General features: G+C 53.2%; 1 protein-coding gene across 11 annotated transcripts in view; it reads right to left on the bottom strand.

Annotated features, from left to right (window-relative positions):
• Nucleotides 1-1,391: 1,391 nt before the first annotated feature.
• Tmem266 (transmembrane protein 266) overlaps nucleotides 1,392-17,424 on the bottom strand; it is a 118,278-nt gene continuing 102,245 nt past the window's right edge. For 7 of the 11 annotated variants that reach the window (XM_042280972.2, XM_042280973.2, XM_076576318.1 and 4 more), the window contains 3 exons: nucleotides 8,286-8,475; nucleotides 4,234-4,296; nucleotides 1,463-2,586 (listed from right to left, as the gene is read on the bottom strand). In XM_042280972.2, the coding sequence (XP_042136906.1) occupies nucleotides 1,994-2,586; nucleotides 4,234-4,296; nucleotides 8,286-8,475 (846 nt within the window). In that variant the 3' untranslated portion in view covers nucleotides 1,463-1,993. Of the gene's footprint in view, nucleotides 2,587-4,233; nucleotides 4,297-8,285; nucleotides 8,476-17,424 lie in introns of all 11 variants that reach the window. The other 4 variants (XM_006971563.4, XM_076576321.1, XM_076576322.1 and 1 more) reach the window with 2 other exon arrangements.

The raw sequence follows: 17,424 nt of genomic DNA, 5'->3' as shown, positions 1-17,424 counted from the left end.
TCCACTTGTCAGACTCCCAGCCCTAGGCCTCTCAAACTCCAAGGGATAAGGCTTCTACTTTCCCTTTCTTGCGGCTTCCGCTCCTGCCTTTCATAGTTGTTCATGGCTGTCCTTCCGTGCCAGGGAACAAACCCGGCAATCCTCCCGCGCCCCCATTGCAGAGCTCATGAACCAGGGGTGGTCTTTGCCCACACAGAGCAATGTCCCTCCTTTTCTCTGATCCAAGCGCCTTTCCAGCGTGGCTCTGTGCTTAGGCCTGGGCCCTGGGCCTCTACTAACCGAAGAAGTAGGCAGAGGAGCGGGTGAGGGACTGCGGCCCTGCCAGGGCTGATTCAATGGGCCCCGTTTGCTCGAGGACGCCTGGCCTAGTGGAGCCGGGGCAGGCTGCGCTCTGATACTACAAGTACCCATAAAGGGTGAAGGGGAGGACGAGATTGGAAAGTGTGAGCTACTTCGGAGAAGGCTGTGACTCACCGTCTGGTCCTTGGGGGGGAAAGGAACCTTTAAACCGGCAAAGCTTACCCTCCCCTGCCTCCACCCTCCCCACACAAAAGAGACCGTGATGGTCACACTCACCAAACTCTGACATTTGGGGCAGGGGGGATGAGAGCAGCCTGGGAGGAAGTGATGGAGAAGGGAAAGCCAGAGGCTAGGCCAGGCCGAGCTTGCAGCAGCCCAGCCCCTTGGAGGACATGGGCCTCAGCAAGGCTAGGACGGGAGCTGGGGTCAGGTAACTTGGAGAAGGACCAGGGATGGGCAGGGAGCTGATGACGTCATGCAGCTTTGTAACTGGGCAGGCGGCAAAGCCGAAGCTGGAAACTATTATTGTGGACAAAATGTTGAACTCCGAGCTCTGGACCAGGTTGAGTTGGAGGACCCCAGGGGTGGAGCCTTGAGTCCAAAGGCCCCACTTGGGAGTTGCCAGTTGTGGGCTCCATTCTGCTGGGGAGGTGGGGAGGGGGAAGCACTCGCTGGCCTACACAGGTAGGTTTAGGTCTCTCCCCTCTGTAAAGGCCTTGAGGCTGCCAGAGAGATGGAGCCGCCTGGGTAGGTGTGAGCCGGGCTAACTCCGCCCACCGTGAGCCGGGCTAACTCCGCCCACCGTGAGCCGGACTAACCCCGCCCACAGTGAGCCCGGTTAACTCCGCCCACAGTGAGCCTGGCTAACTCCGCCCATAGTGAGCCCGTCTAACTCCGCCCACCGTGAACCCGTCTAACTCCGCCCACCGTGAGCCCGGCTAACTCCGCCCACCGTGAGCCCGTCTAACTCCGCCCACCGTGAGCCCGGCTAACTCCGCCCACAGTGAACCGGCTATCTCCGCCCACAGTGAGCCGCTCCAGACACTTCACTTGGGCTGGAAACCCGACAAAAACCTCTGCCACCCCGAAGACTCAGTGCAGCTGGTTTTTATTATTAAAGCCAGGGTTGTAAAATGGCTGCCCCTGCCCTCCCACCCCCTCCCACCTCCAGATCCGTCCCCTCATGGCCTGTGAAGACTTGGAAACGTCCACGTTGAAATGAGAGAATGTCAGATGTGGTCTTTGTGATTGTGTCGGCTCCCCCAGCATTCCTGGGGTGAGGCTGGGCAGCCCCTGCTCACAGTGCTGTCCCCGAGAATCCGGGGTGGGCATCAGGAACGAAGGCCACGGGATAGGCTGAGCTGGTCCCCACGCTCTACCCTGCTGAAGCTGGGCCATAGGCTGGTTTTGTAAAAATGGTTAAAAAAAACCAGAAACACAAAACAAAAACCCCAAACCCCAGCCATGAGCACCACCCTCTCCTGAGTAGGCCGAGAGGAGGCCCCAGCTCTGGACTCTGAGGTCTGAGGCATGTGGCCTCTGCCTGGCATCACCTCCCGGAGGCAGACAGCACCCTGAGGGAGGCCAGGCGGGATCCTGAGCCCCATTTGTGGCCCTGGGTGGCCTCTGGGGTCTTGAAAGAGTTTCAAGATGGCTGTCTCCCCTCTTTGCACTCAACAAGACTGCACGCTCTCTAGGCCTCAGGAACCCTATGCAACTTCGGCTCTTTGGATTCCAAAGATCTGAACTTCTCCTCCAGCCCTGCTGTGGGCTGCAAGTGGATGACAGGCTTGATCTGAAGAACAGGGAGGGCCTCCTGGTTCTTCTGGTTGAACAGACTTACCCTGTGCTCCAGCTCAGGACTGGTCTGGGCTGAGCCCGCAGGGGTAGGCTGGGCCAGGGGTGCTGGCTCCAAGGCCTTATGGGATGGGCAGGGGTCCTTTGACAGAGAGGACATCAGGTCCTGGACTGTGGCCTCTGCCACCTGCTGCTGAGGGGGAGGCAGCAGTGGGTGGGGAGAAGGTCCAGGCTCAGAGGACAGCTCTTCTCGGGGGGTGCTACAGTCTGTGGAGGAAGCCAGTGTGTGGCTGCTGGCGCTCTGGGCCCTGGTGACTGAGCCACAGGTGGAGTGGGAGGTGGCCTCCGAGGTGGCACTGGTGCAGGCGCTGTTACCACTGAGCTTCAGAGGCAGGTCAACTGAGAAGAGGTCTGAGGAGATGTTGGGCTGGTGGATGTCTATGGCAGCTGTAGTGACCACACACACTGCTGGCTCTGGGATCCCACTGTCTGCAAGAAACGTAATGTTAGTCATGCTATGCCTCTGCCCACCCGGCTGGACTTGGAAGCCCCGTGTGGGGCTGGGCAGCAAGTGTGGCCAGGTCTTGGGAAGTAGCCATGGTGAGGCCTTTGAGAACCGAGGTCACTATCACTGCCTGCACCGAGAGAGATGCTGCCAATCCACCTCGTTGAACCGAAGTGCAGACATGTGACACTCAACAAGCTACCCATGGAAAGGGGCCTACAGCACTTCCCAGTGGAAACTTTAGAAGCCGGCTAGTGCCTTGCCCGTGAGGCCCACACTATGCTCTGTCAGTGGAGGCTGCTGTCTTCTGGGTGCTGCGGATGGTCTGGGAGTACAGCCTCGGACAGCTTGCTGTGGGTCTTTATTTAAATCAAAAGGCAGAAGTGTCTCCACAATAGACTAGCTTAGCCCATCCCAATCACCCCAGAAAGCCTGTCCCAGGAAAAGGAATTAGGGGTCTGTTGAGGAGTCATTGAATTATTATTATTATTATTATTATTATTATTATTATTATTATTATTATTGGTATGTGTGTATGCACATGAGCACAGGAGTGCCTGCCCAAGTGTGTGAGTGTGGAGGCCAGGGGCTGAAATGGATGTCTTTCTCTAATACCCTCTACCTTATTTTTTTGAGAAAGGATCTCTCATTTACCAGGATTTACCAGGTAGCTAGCCAGTGTGCCCCTGGGATTCACCTTGTCACACCTGAGGGAGTTTTAAATGGGCTGGGATAGGACAGGCACATCCTGAGTAGTCTGCTTTCTGCAGACTGATGAGCCTCAGAGCAGTCACCATTCAGCAGCTCTTTTCTCTGAGAGGCATTGGGGGGTGATGGTGGACTATTCTGGGTAGAGAGCTACAGGGTTCTCCCCAAAGTTAGGGGGAAAAGACTGAGAAGATGGGTCAGGGCTGGAGAACCAGCAGTTGATGAGGCTAGGAGAAAGGAGAAAAGAGAGAAGTTGCCTTAAGGGATTAAGTAGTGGAGAAGAAAAATAATCAAGTGCAGGTTACAGAGCATATAGTCTATACGTAGAGCAGAGAGTGCAGGAGTTTTAAGGACCGTGAAATCCAAACTCGGAGTCTAAGGCTTTGGCTACGGAAGAACAAGATGCTAAAAGGTCTGGGTATAAAATCAATCTTGCCCCCTAGGAAAACACACCAGGTGTCCCCTAAGATTTCAAGGGTGTGAAGAAAGCAGAAAGCGTGTCAGGACTACCCAAGGCCTGCTGCCCCTTTAGCCAGATATGCTGAGCAAGTTTGCTTTCCATCAGGGCTACCTGAGCATGTCTCTAGTCAGGGTGGGAGATCGCTTGAGTTCGGGACTACAGCCTCTTCCCTCTGTAGGGGCTCCACACTCAACCCTCATGAGTCAGAGATAAGATGGCCCCGACCTTGGCACCTTGTAGGCTCGGCTCTAGGGCACCAGAGTTTCAGCTAAGAGTCTGCTGAGGAGTGGAGCTCCGGGTGTATTGACGCTGAGTTCTACAGTCCAAGTCCACAGGCTCATAATGGTAGGCCTTGCTCCCTGAAGCCAGGCCAGATTGTACCCACCCTTGGGATGAGGGCTTGCTGGGTCACAGGTGTCCTGGGGCTACGGAGTTCATGCAAACAGTCCCAACCCAGACTTACCACTGCTAGGTCCGTTGTAGTACTGGCTAATGTAGCTGTTCATGTCGTCCTTCACTGTGGCTTCTACAGAGATGAGGACAGAGAAGGGCGCATGTGATGGTATGTCACTGTTTCAGCTAAGCTGCCCTCTCTGAGCCACTGTAAAATGGTGAGTGGTGGCTGCACTCCTGAGTTACTACCGAGATTATGGAGAGCTAACAGGCGGGTCAGATTCCCAAAAGTGGAGCCAGACACACAGAGGGCATCCGATACATACCTATGGAAGGCTGGGGAGGCCGCTGGGGATTTGCACACCCTCTGCCTTATCTGCCCGCTGAGGTCTGCAAGTGACAAGACCTGATGCTTTTGGAAGCTACCTTCTGAAGCACACCTGAGTGGGCTGCTGAAGCCAGGCCACCACCTTCAGGTCTAGAGGCTGAGTGCTAGAGGAACGAATCTTAAAAGATTTCTTTTGATCTCGAAATGCCTGTGGTCAGAGGTGTGTTCTGTGGGGGCTGACTCCAGGCCCCACTCCTGCATTAGCTAGACCAGACTCTCTGGCCATCCATAACCTTGGCTATAATTGCAGTCTGGCTCTGCCACTGTGCTAGGAAGCAGAAGGGACTGTTCCCAGCAAGCCGTGGTGGGTGCAGGGCCCCTGGGCCAAGGGGTCAGGGAGCAGGGGCTGTTCACTTGATCAGGTGTTGTTTTCTGAGGCCACCACTGACCTAGAGCTTTACAGAGCCTGAGACTGCCCTGCTTATGGGAACCCAAGGTAAACCCATTGTGACTGTAAACCTCACCACTGCCCCACTGCTCCTTCCAAAACCGGCATAATCACGCCCCTAAAGCAGCCTATACCCTGCAAATGTCTTTAACAACTCTGCTGACTCACACCAAGCTCTTGGCCAGCAGGTACTCTGCTCTCCTCTGTAGGCATGACAGAGAGCCGGGCCTTCAACACCCTGCACTCCTGTGACCCCTATCCAGACCCCTCACCACCATCCCAGACCTGGGGTGGGGAGTGGTAGTCCAGAGGGCAGCGTGCTAAGCAGCCTGCTTAGGCATCCCACGTCTCAGCCACCCAGGTGCCCCAGGCTTGTCTCCTCACTCTGCTGCCTACATGTCTGAGGAGGCCACCTCTTCACCAGGCTGTTGATAAAAATAAGCTCAGTCAGGTGACCTTCAGCCAAGACCATGCTCCTGAGCACTGACGGTCTGGCCAATGGTCCCTGGACCGCTGGATGACCTCCAGCTCCTTGTGACTCAACAAGTCCAAATCAGAATTCATGCTCTCTCTCTCCCCATGCACACAGCCTTCACCTTGGCCAATGGTCCTCCACCCCAACAGCAGATCCTGGTCACTGCCCAGGGCCTCTGCCTTCCTTAACAGCACCCCGACTTCCATCAACAGTGTGACCCCTCTGTCAAGGCCCTGCTTCTAGACTTAGGTGGCACCTCATGGCTTTTTCTCTAGCCTTTGACTTGTCTATCTAATACATTCAGAAAATGGGATCCCTTTGCAAAGTGACCTTCAAGGCCGAGTTGTGATTCAAAGCCAGACGTGAGTTCCAAATTCATTCAGGCTACTTCAAATACCACTCTGTGTCAGACTTTCTCAGGTCTATCCAACACGTTCTGGGGCTCTTATGGTCCCTGGCACTTTTTATCAGACCCACACACATGGGGCCAGCAAGGGGACCTTGTGTCCAGGAGCAGACAGATCCTGTCTCCTTCAAGGATCAACCCTGGGACCAGCTCAACTTCCTGCTCCCTGCTGCTTGGCGGTGGGAAGACCAAGGGCAGACTGGCCAGAGCCACCTCTGTGGTTGTTTCTCTGGACGCTGGTGCCGCAAGGGGGACGCCAAAGTTGTGATATATGGTGAAATCTGTGGCACTCCTACCAGGAGCTGTAATTCATAAGTTATGGGCGAGTTTCAAGACTAATAAATTTGGGAGAGAAGTATTAATGACTACACAGGGGCACTGTGAACTTGGCAGGCCCCAAAGCCTGGAACTTTGCAGCCCGGGTTTTAAAAATGATTTGTGCTAAAGCAAGTCTAAACAGAAGCCGGTCGGCATAGTCTGACTGTGACCCTGCTGGCAACTTCGGGAAGCTCTTCCCTCTCAGAGGAATGAGGCTGGGTTGGGGCTGGCGCTGGCACTCTTGCCCTCCCCGGCGGCCCTCCCCCACTTAAGGAGTGACAGCCAGGCAGAGGTGATGCTGGCCACGTCCCAAGGCTCCTGTGACTCACGGCTACGTCTGCAGGTTAACGCCCGGACTGTCTGTGTCCTATCGTGCATGCGGAGGGCCTCTGAGCCCTGCCAGCCTGGAAGTCACAGCTACTAACAAATGTTGCCCTTTCTTAATCTTCAGAGTGGCCCAGAATGCTCTTGGCTCGCCTGACTGTAATTTCTAATGTCATAGAAATCCCACCCCGGACATGGCTTCTGGTCAGAGAGACATCAGCTGGGGGATGCCCCGAGTCCCTGGACTGCTGCTACAGGCCGTGAATCATGGCGGCTTCTCTCAGCCCCCGCATTCTGCCCTCTGCTTTCCAAGGCACTGGCTGTGCCACTGAAGGCTCTGGAGACAGTTGTGAAAATGCAGATGGAGGATTGAACTGTGTGTGGGTGGCTGCCACACACGAGGTAGGTGTGCATTAAAAGGGAGGGAGGTACCCAGAGGTGCCACTGGGGCAGCAGGGAGCCGGGGTTGGCAAGGAAGGCATCTCGTCTGTTAGCACCATGTCCCTCCCCAGTGTGTTAGACTGAAGTTTTCAATTCCTGGTATCAGGATGCGAGCTTATCTGGAAACATGACTGCAGTGAAATCAGTCCCGGTGAGGCCATATTAGAGTAGGGCACACCTGTATAAATAGGGAGTTTAGACACAGACACAAAGGGAGATGCTATGTAAGGATGAAGACAGAGGCCGGGTCACGTGTCTACGAGCCAAGGATTGCCAACAGCCACCAAGAGCTACAGAAGTGGACGGAACAGACAGGTTCTCCATCAGGGCGCTCAGAGGGACCAACCCTACCAACAGCCTGATCTCAGACGCCTAATATCCAAAACTGTGAGGTTATTTCGATTGCTCGGGTCACTCAGCTTGTGGCATTTTGATATAGACATCTAACAAATGACCATATTACTCTAAGAGACTTAGGCATTTTCCAGAATGAGCACAGAGAACCAGTTGAGGTGCAGTGTCAGAGGTGACATGAAAGATTTTAGAAGGGCACTGTATGCTGGTGGGGGAGGTGACTGGTTCCTCACACCTCCCGGGAGGCAATGGAGCTGGCGAGTACAGCATCCCACCCTGCTTGCCCTTTCTAGTTCTGTTCTTGATGCAAAGGGTGAAGTCATTCCTGGATTAAGCTGACTTTGGTGTCCTGAAGGCTAAGGTCGCCCAACACCATCTCTTCCTGGCTGTGCGGCTGTTTTCTTTCCAGCCCTGCAAGGAACTCTCTTGACCACAGGTCAAAATCAGGGTCCAGAGAAGCAAAACTGCCTGCCCAGGGGAGAGCTGCTTGGAAGAAGAAATGGCCTTTGCATCTTGCTCCCTCGGTGCAGTAGCTGGCTGTGTACAGTCCCGGTACTGTCCCGTCCCAGTCACTACTCATGTTATGGCCCTCGATTTGCCCCATCTGCAAAGCTTAGGTCACAGGCTGTTCTGGTTTTCGGCCTGGACTTCTTTTCTGGGCTGTGGTAGGTGGCAGTCCACTAGGAGGGTCTCAGACCTCCAACTCGGAGCCCGGCTCTACCACGTGATGGTTAATGCTATTTTTGTCAATTTGACAGGCTAATCACCTAGGAGACAAACGCCTGGGCACTGGAGGTTCTGTACTGAAGATCCCCTGGTTAGTTGCTGCCCCTGGGCTCTGGGAGGTAGTTCTGAGGGCGCTGACCTCTGAGTGCCACCGCAGGTCGGGGCAGATGAGAAGGTACAGACCTGCGAGAAGTCGCCCCAGCTCCTGGAATCCTGTGTCCCACCCAACCTCTGTGTGCAGAGCCCTGGAAACGGGTGAGGGAGGAACCCGTGGGACTCTGGGGACCGGACCGTGGGCTCACCTTGAGCGGGCCTCATCTCCTCCACGATGCTCTCGGCCGCAGTCTCCTCGGCCCACGTGCCGGCCTCCACTACCTTGTAGCGGCTGCGTGGCTGGCTGAGCACGTGAGGGCCTTGCAGCGCCGCCTCCCGCTCGGCAGCCAGATCCAGGTCCTGCTGGGCCAGGTGCGCGCGCAGCTGGCGGATCTCAAACTGCAAGAAGCAGAAAGGTGAAGGGTGGGTGCGCTGGTGGGTTAGGGTGGGGTGGTGTGGGAGTGGGCACGGGGTCCGCAGCCTCGCTAGGAGCTTTGCCCCTGGATGGCACACTAGGATGTGGGGATGAAAGGGCGGAGCACCCCAAGGCAGGACGCTGGACTCCTTAGCATGCTCTCACTAACACTAAACACACTAGAACCTTTTACAGTGAGTGCGAGCCCTTGTCTCGGAAACTGGGAGGCCAGGCCCTACTCTAAGAAAACGGCTGTGACTAGGAAGACAATTGTAGTTTGTAGAAAGACCACTGGACCAGCGGTGAGGAAATCTGATTGGAATCCGCCTCTAACTACTTGTGCGCCTCTAAGGAATAAAAAGGAAAGCTCTCTTTAGGTTGCTCCGAGAGATGCTGAATGGAAGTCAGGAGGCTCCCCATACCCAAGCTAGCACGACTGAAGCATTCTGGCTTCACACACATGCTGGTCCGGCTTATTAGTCTTCCAGTAATATCCATTTCCGCTTCCACGAGTTGTGGGAGGTGCCTCTCCACTAGATAGTACCTGGATATGTGAGCTTGGGAAGGCCTTTTCACTTTCTCTGGCCTCAGTTTCCTGGTTTGTATGTAAATGCAGTTTTATATCTCTGAGTTTTATGTCCCTTTCTGAAGATGTGGTAAAATAAAAATCTCAGCGGTAACACCATCATCATCATCTTTGTTAGAAAGCTTCTTAGGAAGGCTTCTAAATGTCTCGCGTTTGCGACTGAAATGGGTGTCCACACTCCAAATCTTACTGGGACATTTAAGTGTGTAGGACAATGGTCTATGTGTGCTAAATGGTAATGAGTATTCACTGCCACCTAGTGTTCAAAGTACACATTGTACCCCATCTAACCTGGCGAGGGTGCAATGCTATTCTATTACCTACTTGTCCATGAGACCCCAAAACAGCCCAGACCCCTTATTAGAATGTTGGATTTGCACCTCCAGCGGCCGCTTATGATCACCATGTAGCCAGTTCGCTTGGTCAGAACAGCACTCCACTGTCCCCCCACACCTGTCCCTCGGCGGTTTTTTATCTCATGTTAGCTACAGCCAAACAATGTCCTCTCGGCATCCAGCCCTTAGTCCAGCTCCACCCACAAGTGCTCTCCAGTTCTATGCTGGCCATCCACTGACAGCCGCACATCTGCACATGGACTCTGGCCAGCCTACATCAGATCATGACACCCCTGTCCGTCAGTCTTAGCGGTTTACCACCTCACTTGGGAGAAAGCCCAAACTCCCTGCCCTTGGCTCCAGAAGCCTCCACACCGCCTGTTTCCTCAAGAGTCCGGCTGTTCTGTAAAGGCACAAGGTACTTTCCCAACTGCTCCCTCTGTCCCAGATCACATGGCTGACCGCCACCCAGAGGGCCTTACCCTGGTCTCTCACCTACCACCCCCAGTCACATCGGCCCCTGAAGCCACGCATCACACTGACTGCATGCATTCAGCTACCTTCGTCTCCCTCCCTCCCTCCCTTTCTTAGACAAGGCCTCACATGGTCTCAGCTAGCTTCAGACTTCTTAAATTCCCGATGCTTGGCCCCCCACCTTTTGAGTGCTGGGGTGCTCCTATGCCCTGGTTCCATGCAGCTCTGGGACGGGAGCCCAGGAGCCCAGGGCTTCCTGCACGCTAGGCAAAGCACTCTGCCAACGGTGCCACACCCACAGGCCTGTTTTCATTTTTTATTTATTTTTATTTTATGTGCATTGGTGTTTGCCTGCATGTGTATCTGCGTGGAGGTGTCAGAACTCCTGGAACTGGAGTTACAGTTATGAGCTGCCATGTGGGTGCTGGGAATTGAACCCGGGTCCTCTGGAGGAGCGGCCAGTGCTCTTAACCACTGAGCCATCTCTCTAGCCCCCAATTCATTTCTTTTTGTGAAATAAGTAAAACACGAGCAGATCGGAAAGCATTTACTCACACGAGAATGGCCTAGCAGTGACCTGGTGGGGGTCAACTCCCAGTGTTAGCGCCTGCATGCTGTGTCTGGGACCGCTCATGTTTCCAGAAAGTTCATTAATCTGTCATTGATGGGACTCTGCTGGGTGCTCTGCACTGGGAGCTGGGCCATCGCCAGGGAGGGGGACTTTCTCTTAACTCTTGTATCTGTCTCTTAACCCTGTATCTCTCTCCCCAGTACCTGCCCAATCCAGAGCCTGGGTGCTGCGTCTCTGGTTTCATTTCTCCAGAGGACAAACCCATGGCCTCTTGTAGGGCGGAGTCTGGCCTTCTGGCCAGACAAGCCTTGGGGTATTTTAAATTTGTGTATGGACTTTTACCCAGTCCCCTTGCCCTGACGTTCATTCCACACTGCACCCCTTCCTCCCAGAATCTCCGGGGTTCCGAGGGCAGAACCGGTACCATTTCCCTCTCCTGTGGTCGCGTCAGTCACGATTTTGTCCACTTTGCCTAAAGCCCTTGAAATCTGTCCCCTCTCTGACCCAGCCTCCAAGGCTTGTTTCCTAAGTTCTATGCATTTGGGGTCTCCCTTCAGCTCTCCTCTTAGTGGCATCTGCGACGCCATCGGGTGCAAATGTGTGGTGACAGCACTCATGAGTCTACCTTTCACACCAACCACCCCAGCGTGTGCTGATAGAGAAGAAACAACCTTCATAGGTACCAAAAATGCCGCCAGGAAACCAGCTACTTTGCACGCAAATTAATTAATTAATTAATTAAACCACGAAAGAACCGAACCCGAGTAAAATCCACTTAATTCACAGTGTGTGCCGCTGTCCGGACTGCGTTACACAGACCCATCTTGGTTGATTGCAAGCTATTAGCACAATGTCATGGGAAACTGAGAAACGAGAGTGATTGGTTCCTCTAAGCTCGTAAGAGCCGCGGCACACCAGCGCCGTGATCCCCTGCACCCCCGAAAGTATATGCAGAAGCACACAGACCTTGTCTGTGCTGTTGTGTATACCCAGGAGACACTCGGGGGCAGCTGAATAAATGAAGTAAAATTAGTTAGCTTCTTCACCCTGTGGTTTCAGACTAAGCCTAACTCTAGGTACAGCCTGTGCTTCAATAGCCCAAAGTAGAGACAAAGATTGTGCCACATACACTGAGCCCAGATCCTGGCCATAGACTGAGCCCTGATCCTGGTTACATACCCAGTATGGACTCAGCAGTCTCAGCCTCCACTACTGGCCATACACTGAACCCTGACTTTGGTCACACATGAAAATGGGTCTTTGTTATACTTTATCAACCCCAACCTGGGTCTGATATGGACCCTCAACCCTGGCACAGTCACAGTCCTAACTCTTGACTCAAGACACTGGATCTCAACAACCCAGCAGTCAAATGGGACTGGCAGTCTCAGGAGTGTGAGAAAATACAGCTTTCAAATTTTATGGTGGCTTTTTCTGGAGGGAGCAGTAAGGGGCCACTTCTCTAGAAACAAGGTCCTGAAGGTCAATAAGAGCCCATGAGGTAACCTTCCCAAGCTCTGTGGGGCTGGGAGCCCCCTTGCCTAGGCTGATGGGAACTTCCCATGGGCACATGCAGCCACTTTCTCCAAGGCCATGCATCAGAGCTGCAGGCCCAGCTAAAGGCTTCTGAGGCCCCTCGGAGGGGATGCATTATTGATGGCTTGTAATCGATATGGAGCTGCTCCGGGGAGTCTCCCTGGAATTCAGGCCAGCCAGCCGGAGGTCAGGGCCTGCCCAACCCAAGACCACATATGCTCAGAAACAAGTTTTGAACTGAAGATGTGAATACTAAGTCCATGTAGTTTTCTCATTCATTCAGAAGTCAGGTAGGGGCCATGTTAAAATTCTGCATGCCTGCCCTGGCTTCAAGGTGAGTGTCCTGTGATCCCAGGGAAGAGATGACTTGTGCCACATTACCCCTGAGAGTCACAAGTCTTGTCCTGGAGTAGTGCCCGAGGCAGAGGAGGAATACAGGAGATGCAGGGAAAGGTTACCCAGCAGAGCATGTTACCACGGAGAGAGGTTATAGGGACCTCAGCCTAAAGAGCATCAGGAAACAGCTGTAATTTCACACAGGGCAGAGTGGTGGGCATTAGTGCTGTGACCCAGAGGCACGATCGAGGGCACCTTGCTGACCGCAGGCTGGAGAAAGGGAGGTGTGGGGATACCTACCCGGACCTACTGCAGTGGTCCAGACCAGAGATGGCCAGATTTGGACTACGATGAAGGCAGGGCTGAAGGAAATAAGAGGGAAGTGGGTGGGAGGTGGGGTGGGGGAGGAGTGAGCATGTCCCTACACGATGTATACTGAAGTGAGGGTAAGAGAGAGGGCAGCCTGCTAAAGACGTAGCTGGGTTTTATCTCATTTTTTTTTTTGTAGACAAAGGTCTGACTAAGTAAACCAGGCAGTCCTCAAACACACAGTGGTCCACCTGCCTCAGTACTGGTGTCGGCAGGGCTAGGTTTTTAGATGCTGGGTGGCTGGGTGGTATCTGGCTTCACCCTGAGTAAGAATGGCTGATTCGTTATGCGAGAACTACAGATGGGCCAGATGGCATTCCACTCTGGCCACTGGCTGAGACCGCCCATGGGGGTTTCTCAGTGTGCCCCAGTGAGACCCTTAGGCACTGGCTCCTGACTCTTCTGCTACTTAACACTACTCCATACACCTCCCCCGGCTGACTGGAGGGTTGTTAGAGGAATGTCAGGCTGTTGTTAGTCAGATGAGTTAATTGAGGCTTGGAGGTGGAAGGAGCCTCCAGTGCTGGTGGGAAGGGGGAAGGGAAGGCCAGGACCACTAGGTGTGACGGAAGCAAAGCCAAAGATGGAGCCCTTGCCCTTGGCCTCCATCCTCTGCGACCTTGTGACAGGGAACTAGAGCCTAGAGGGTGAGATGGGGTGGGTCAGCTTGGCAGCAGGAGAAGAACACCAGGTCCCCACAGGAACAAAGTCGGGCTTGGGGGAGGGGCTCTGAGCCCTTGTCTGTCCGTCCGTCCCTCCCATCACGCTGGATATATCCCTTTTCTTCTCTGGGCTACATTTCACTTTCCGTACAGTTCAAGGCAAATGAACTAACTGGCTGAGCTCTGAGTCTTGCCCTGAGCCCCAGCTTGGGGGCTGAGGCTAGGCTGGGGTAATGACGTTCAGGATCAGCTAATTCTCAGGGTTGTCATGAAGGCCAACCCTGCTGCTGATGACATAAGCCTTTCCCAGAAGACTGGCTCTTTGAAGAATGATCACACAATCCAGAACCCTCACACGCCGCATCATCAACAGTGGGTCGCATATGGTGAGACTGACTAGCCAGGCAAAGAAGCCGGGAAGAGCCATCACTTAGAAGAAGGGAAAGCAGTTAATAGGGGCAGAGGGACCTGTGAGTATTCAAGCTAACTCGTAAGGATCTAACATGATGAGTGATAATGGGAAAGAAAATGAGTCAGGGATGGTGACCCACACCCAGAATTGTAACAACTGAAGAACTGAGGCAAGAGAAGCACAAGTTCAAGACCATCCTGGGCTACGTAGTTCCCAGGATGGAGAATGAGACTCAAACTACAATTTATGATACAATATCTGAAGGAATACTCAGGTAGTGTTACAGCAGTCTGGGCAAAGAGAAAGAATTCTTGAGTTTCAAGATGGGAGGCGGGGCTATAAACATACCAGGACTTACCGGTGGAGGAGAGGGGCAGCCAATAGGAAGAGAGGGACAGCCAATAGGAGGAGAGGGACAGCCAATAGGAGGAGAGGGACAGCCAATAGGAGAGGGGCAGCCAATAGGAGGTGAGGGGCAGCCAATAGGAGAATAGAGCTTGAAAGACATGCAACACAATTGGAAAACGGGACAGAAGTAATAAATCATACAGCTGGGAGTGTAGCTCAGTGGTCGAGCATGTGCTCCTGGTGTTCATTAACCGCCCGCCCCCCCCCCACCAAGAAAGACAAAGAAATCCAGCCCCAAGCTTCACAATCCAATGAAAGCGATCAGTCGGCTCTATTCAAGAAAAAATAGGAAAAGAAAAAGAAACTTCTAGGCACGCCTAAACAGGGTTGGCACACCCCCCAACTCGTAGACCCCCTGCAGTCAACCTGCCAGAACCAATCAGAAGAAATACCATGCCCGCAGGATCTCCAGAGCTCAAGAGAGCCTGGCCTCGGGCAAAGGTAGGTGGACAGTGCCTCTGAAGACAAAACAAAGCCAATCTTCCACCAGCAAACATTACACAAAAGCCCATCCCTAGGCTAGGGGAGAACGAAAGCACAGTCATGGCCCCACTTACATCATTAGCTAAGTACGTCTAATCAGAGAGCCCAGCCTGGTCCACAGGAATCCGCCGAGAGCCCCAAAGTGTGCATTACTGGAGCAAAACCCAGGCCCATCCACAGTGGCCACACCCAGCCTTCTCTGCCTTTAATGGGCTGGCTACAGAGTCCAATTGACACAGGCTGCAACCTGATCAATGCACACTTTGGCCTGCAATCGCGATGGCATCTAATGCAACAGCAATAATTTGGCTCCATTCTGTCCGTGCTGTCTACATAGGCTGCCTTGCCTTCAAAGCCATCTGCTGCTGGGATGGCTTCCAATGTTTATCTCCATTAGTTTCACCATTGTTGGTAACAATAAAAATCAGGAGTCGGTTGCAAACTAATGATTTAGGAGCAGGGTGAGGCTGAAATCGACCTTGGCCCCTTTCCATCCACTGTGGAGATGACTGGTAGATGGCCATAAATTTAAATTATAGTAAAAGGATAACATATGTTATTTCTCTGATGGCTAATTTTATCAGCTAAATAGGCTTGTCACTAAAGCTATCGGTTGTTTTACAAACCACTTCCCATGTGATAGTAATAATAATAATAACAACAACTTTTCTTCCCTCAGTGGAAATTTTGAAAAATCCAGGTAACAGAGGCTATTGTGCCAAAAAGGTGGGGGCTGAAGACTTCTGCAGGGAAGGAACTCTCTAGAATGAGCCACTGTTGAAGCAGTATAGAACCTGTTTCCTGTTATCCTGTCCTCTGGCTGATTCTATCAGTTCCGGGCACAGCCTCCAAGGTGAGTGCTTTGTGCAGAGCTGAGAGACTCACTCAGGATTCTCAGTACCAGGTCCAGAGGGAGGCCAGGATGACGGCCTTAGTTCACACCCATCCCTCTGCACCCACAAAGCCTGCCCTAGCACACGAGCACATGGTGGTCTATCTCTCTGCCTTTCCTGCCTCAACATGTGTGGAGCGTGGGTGGAAATACTCATCTTTTTCTTGGGGAAACTGACCAGGGAGACAGTCTCTTACAGGGAGGATTTTGGTGAGTGGGACTGTGCCTCCAACTATGCAAGAGGATTATGAGCCTATAAAACTCATCTTGTGGGTTTGGCAACTGTGTCGTGACCTGTGTGCCCCCAAAGAGAAGTCAAAAGACATCAAGTATTTGACAGTGCACTTGTAAATAATGAGCATGATGGAAGTCCATTCAGGAGCATTTGTACCGTCTCATCCATCAAGAGCCTCTATAGGTGTCATTCAACTGAACTGCCCCTCCCAGCACCCACGTAATAACAACTCTGCTGCTGCCTCCATCTTTCCAGTGAAGAAGCTGTGCTCAGGGTTGAGGAGGAACATGACTGGTTGCCAGTGGAGCAAAGGTAGGAACCAGCTCGCTGGCAACTCTTACAAGCACATCCATCGGATGCGTCTTTGGGGAACCGAAGCTTGTCCAGGGTCTCGGCTGTACTAAGGGGTACACAGGTACCACCGGGCTCCTTAGAGGCTTGTCCCCTAGTCACCCTACAGTGGTCCCCAGACCCTCAGTATCTCCCCCACATCTCAAGGTGAACGTGGCTGGGTAAAGAGAGTTCCACTTCCTTCTCATCCCCATGGGACTCAACAGAGGACAAACACTAACTCTCCAAGTGTGCCAGGTCAGACTGGACTCGTTTGGGCCAAGCGCTGTGACAAGACCTGAAGGTCAAAGGGCAGACAGGCTGGGGTAGTGCGGTGTGTTTCAGAATTACAGCAAGAGCCTGGGTGTCACAAGCGTGAGATCTCAGAAGTGGCTTGTAGGATGACTCAGAAGAATATACTGCCACATGGACCGAACCGCTAATCTAATGTGCCTTGATATTTGAAATGGCCAGGACCAAGGGAGAGAGAAGGTCCACACTGCCTCCCTGAAGGGCAGCCACCAGCCTCTTCTTCTGGGACTGATGTGTCCATCATGGGGATTAGAACTCTGGCTGTAGTCCCGTCAGGGGAAAAAACAAATCAGTAGCTAGAGGCCCTCGCAGCTGAGGTGAGGGTTGTGGATCAGAGCACTCCACAGTGTCGCAGCTTCAGAGCTGGCCAGGGCTCAGAAGCAAGAATGGACTACTATGTGTCCTCCCCATCCTCTGGGCTCCCATTTCCTCAAGGAACTCTGAAGAATAAAAAGGTGTCGAGTGGTCAGAAGGGATGATGGGAATGAGAGAAGCAGAGAATCCCTGTCCAGACCTGAGTGCTCATGTGGTTGGTGTGGGTGTGTGTGTGTATGGGGGGGGGGGGTGCGCACGCGCAAGTTACAGAGAGCCCAGACACTGGCATTTCCACTCACCCTCCAACTACTGTGTGACACTCCCTTTTCCATGGACCTCAGCTTCCTCACCTGCCAAATCTTAGATTGGACCCACACCATCACAGACCTCTCAGATATGAAGGACTCTGGAAGCACCCTGGGTGTGGTCTGCGGTAAGAAACGAGATGCCACATGGCAATGAACACATGAATCTTTACAGTGGAGAAGCCTAACTGTCTCGGCGAGGTGGTCAGGCCAATATCAGTCCGACTGTGTGTCCCTGTCACCCTTGGTGAGAACAGCACACCCGCAGACTTCCTTCCAAACGATATTACCAAGAGAAAAACTACACCAAGTCTCGACAGGGAGACCCCTACCAAACACCCAGCCAGTGCCCTCAGAATCATCCAAGTCATC

Source organism: Peromyscus maniculatus, chromosome 7 (assembly GCF_049852395.1).
Source record: "Peromyscus maniculatus bairdii isolate BWxNUB_F1_BW_parent chromosome 7, HU_Pman_BW_mat_3.1, whole genome shotgun sequence".
Taxonomy (NCBI): domain Eukaryota; kingdom Metazoa; phylum Chordata; class Mammalia; order Rodentia; family Cricetidae; genus Peromyscus; species Peromyscus maniculatus.
This window is presented reverse-complemented; position numbering and strand designations above follow the sequence as displayed.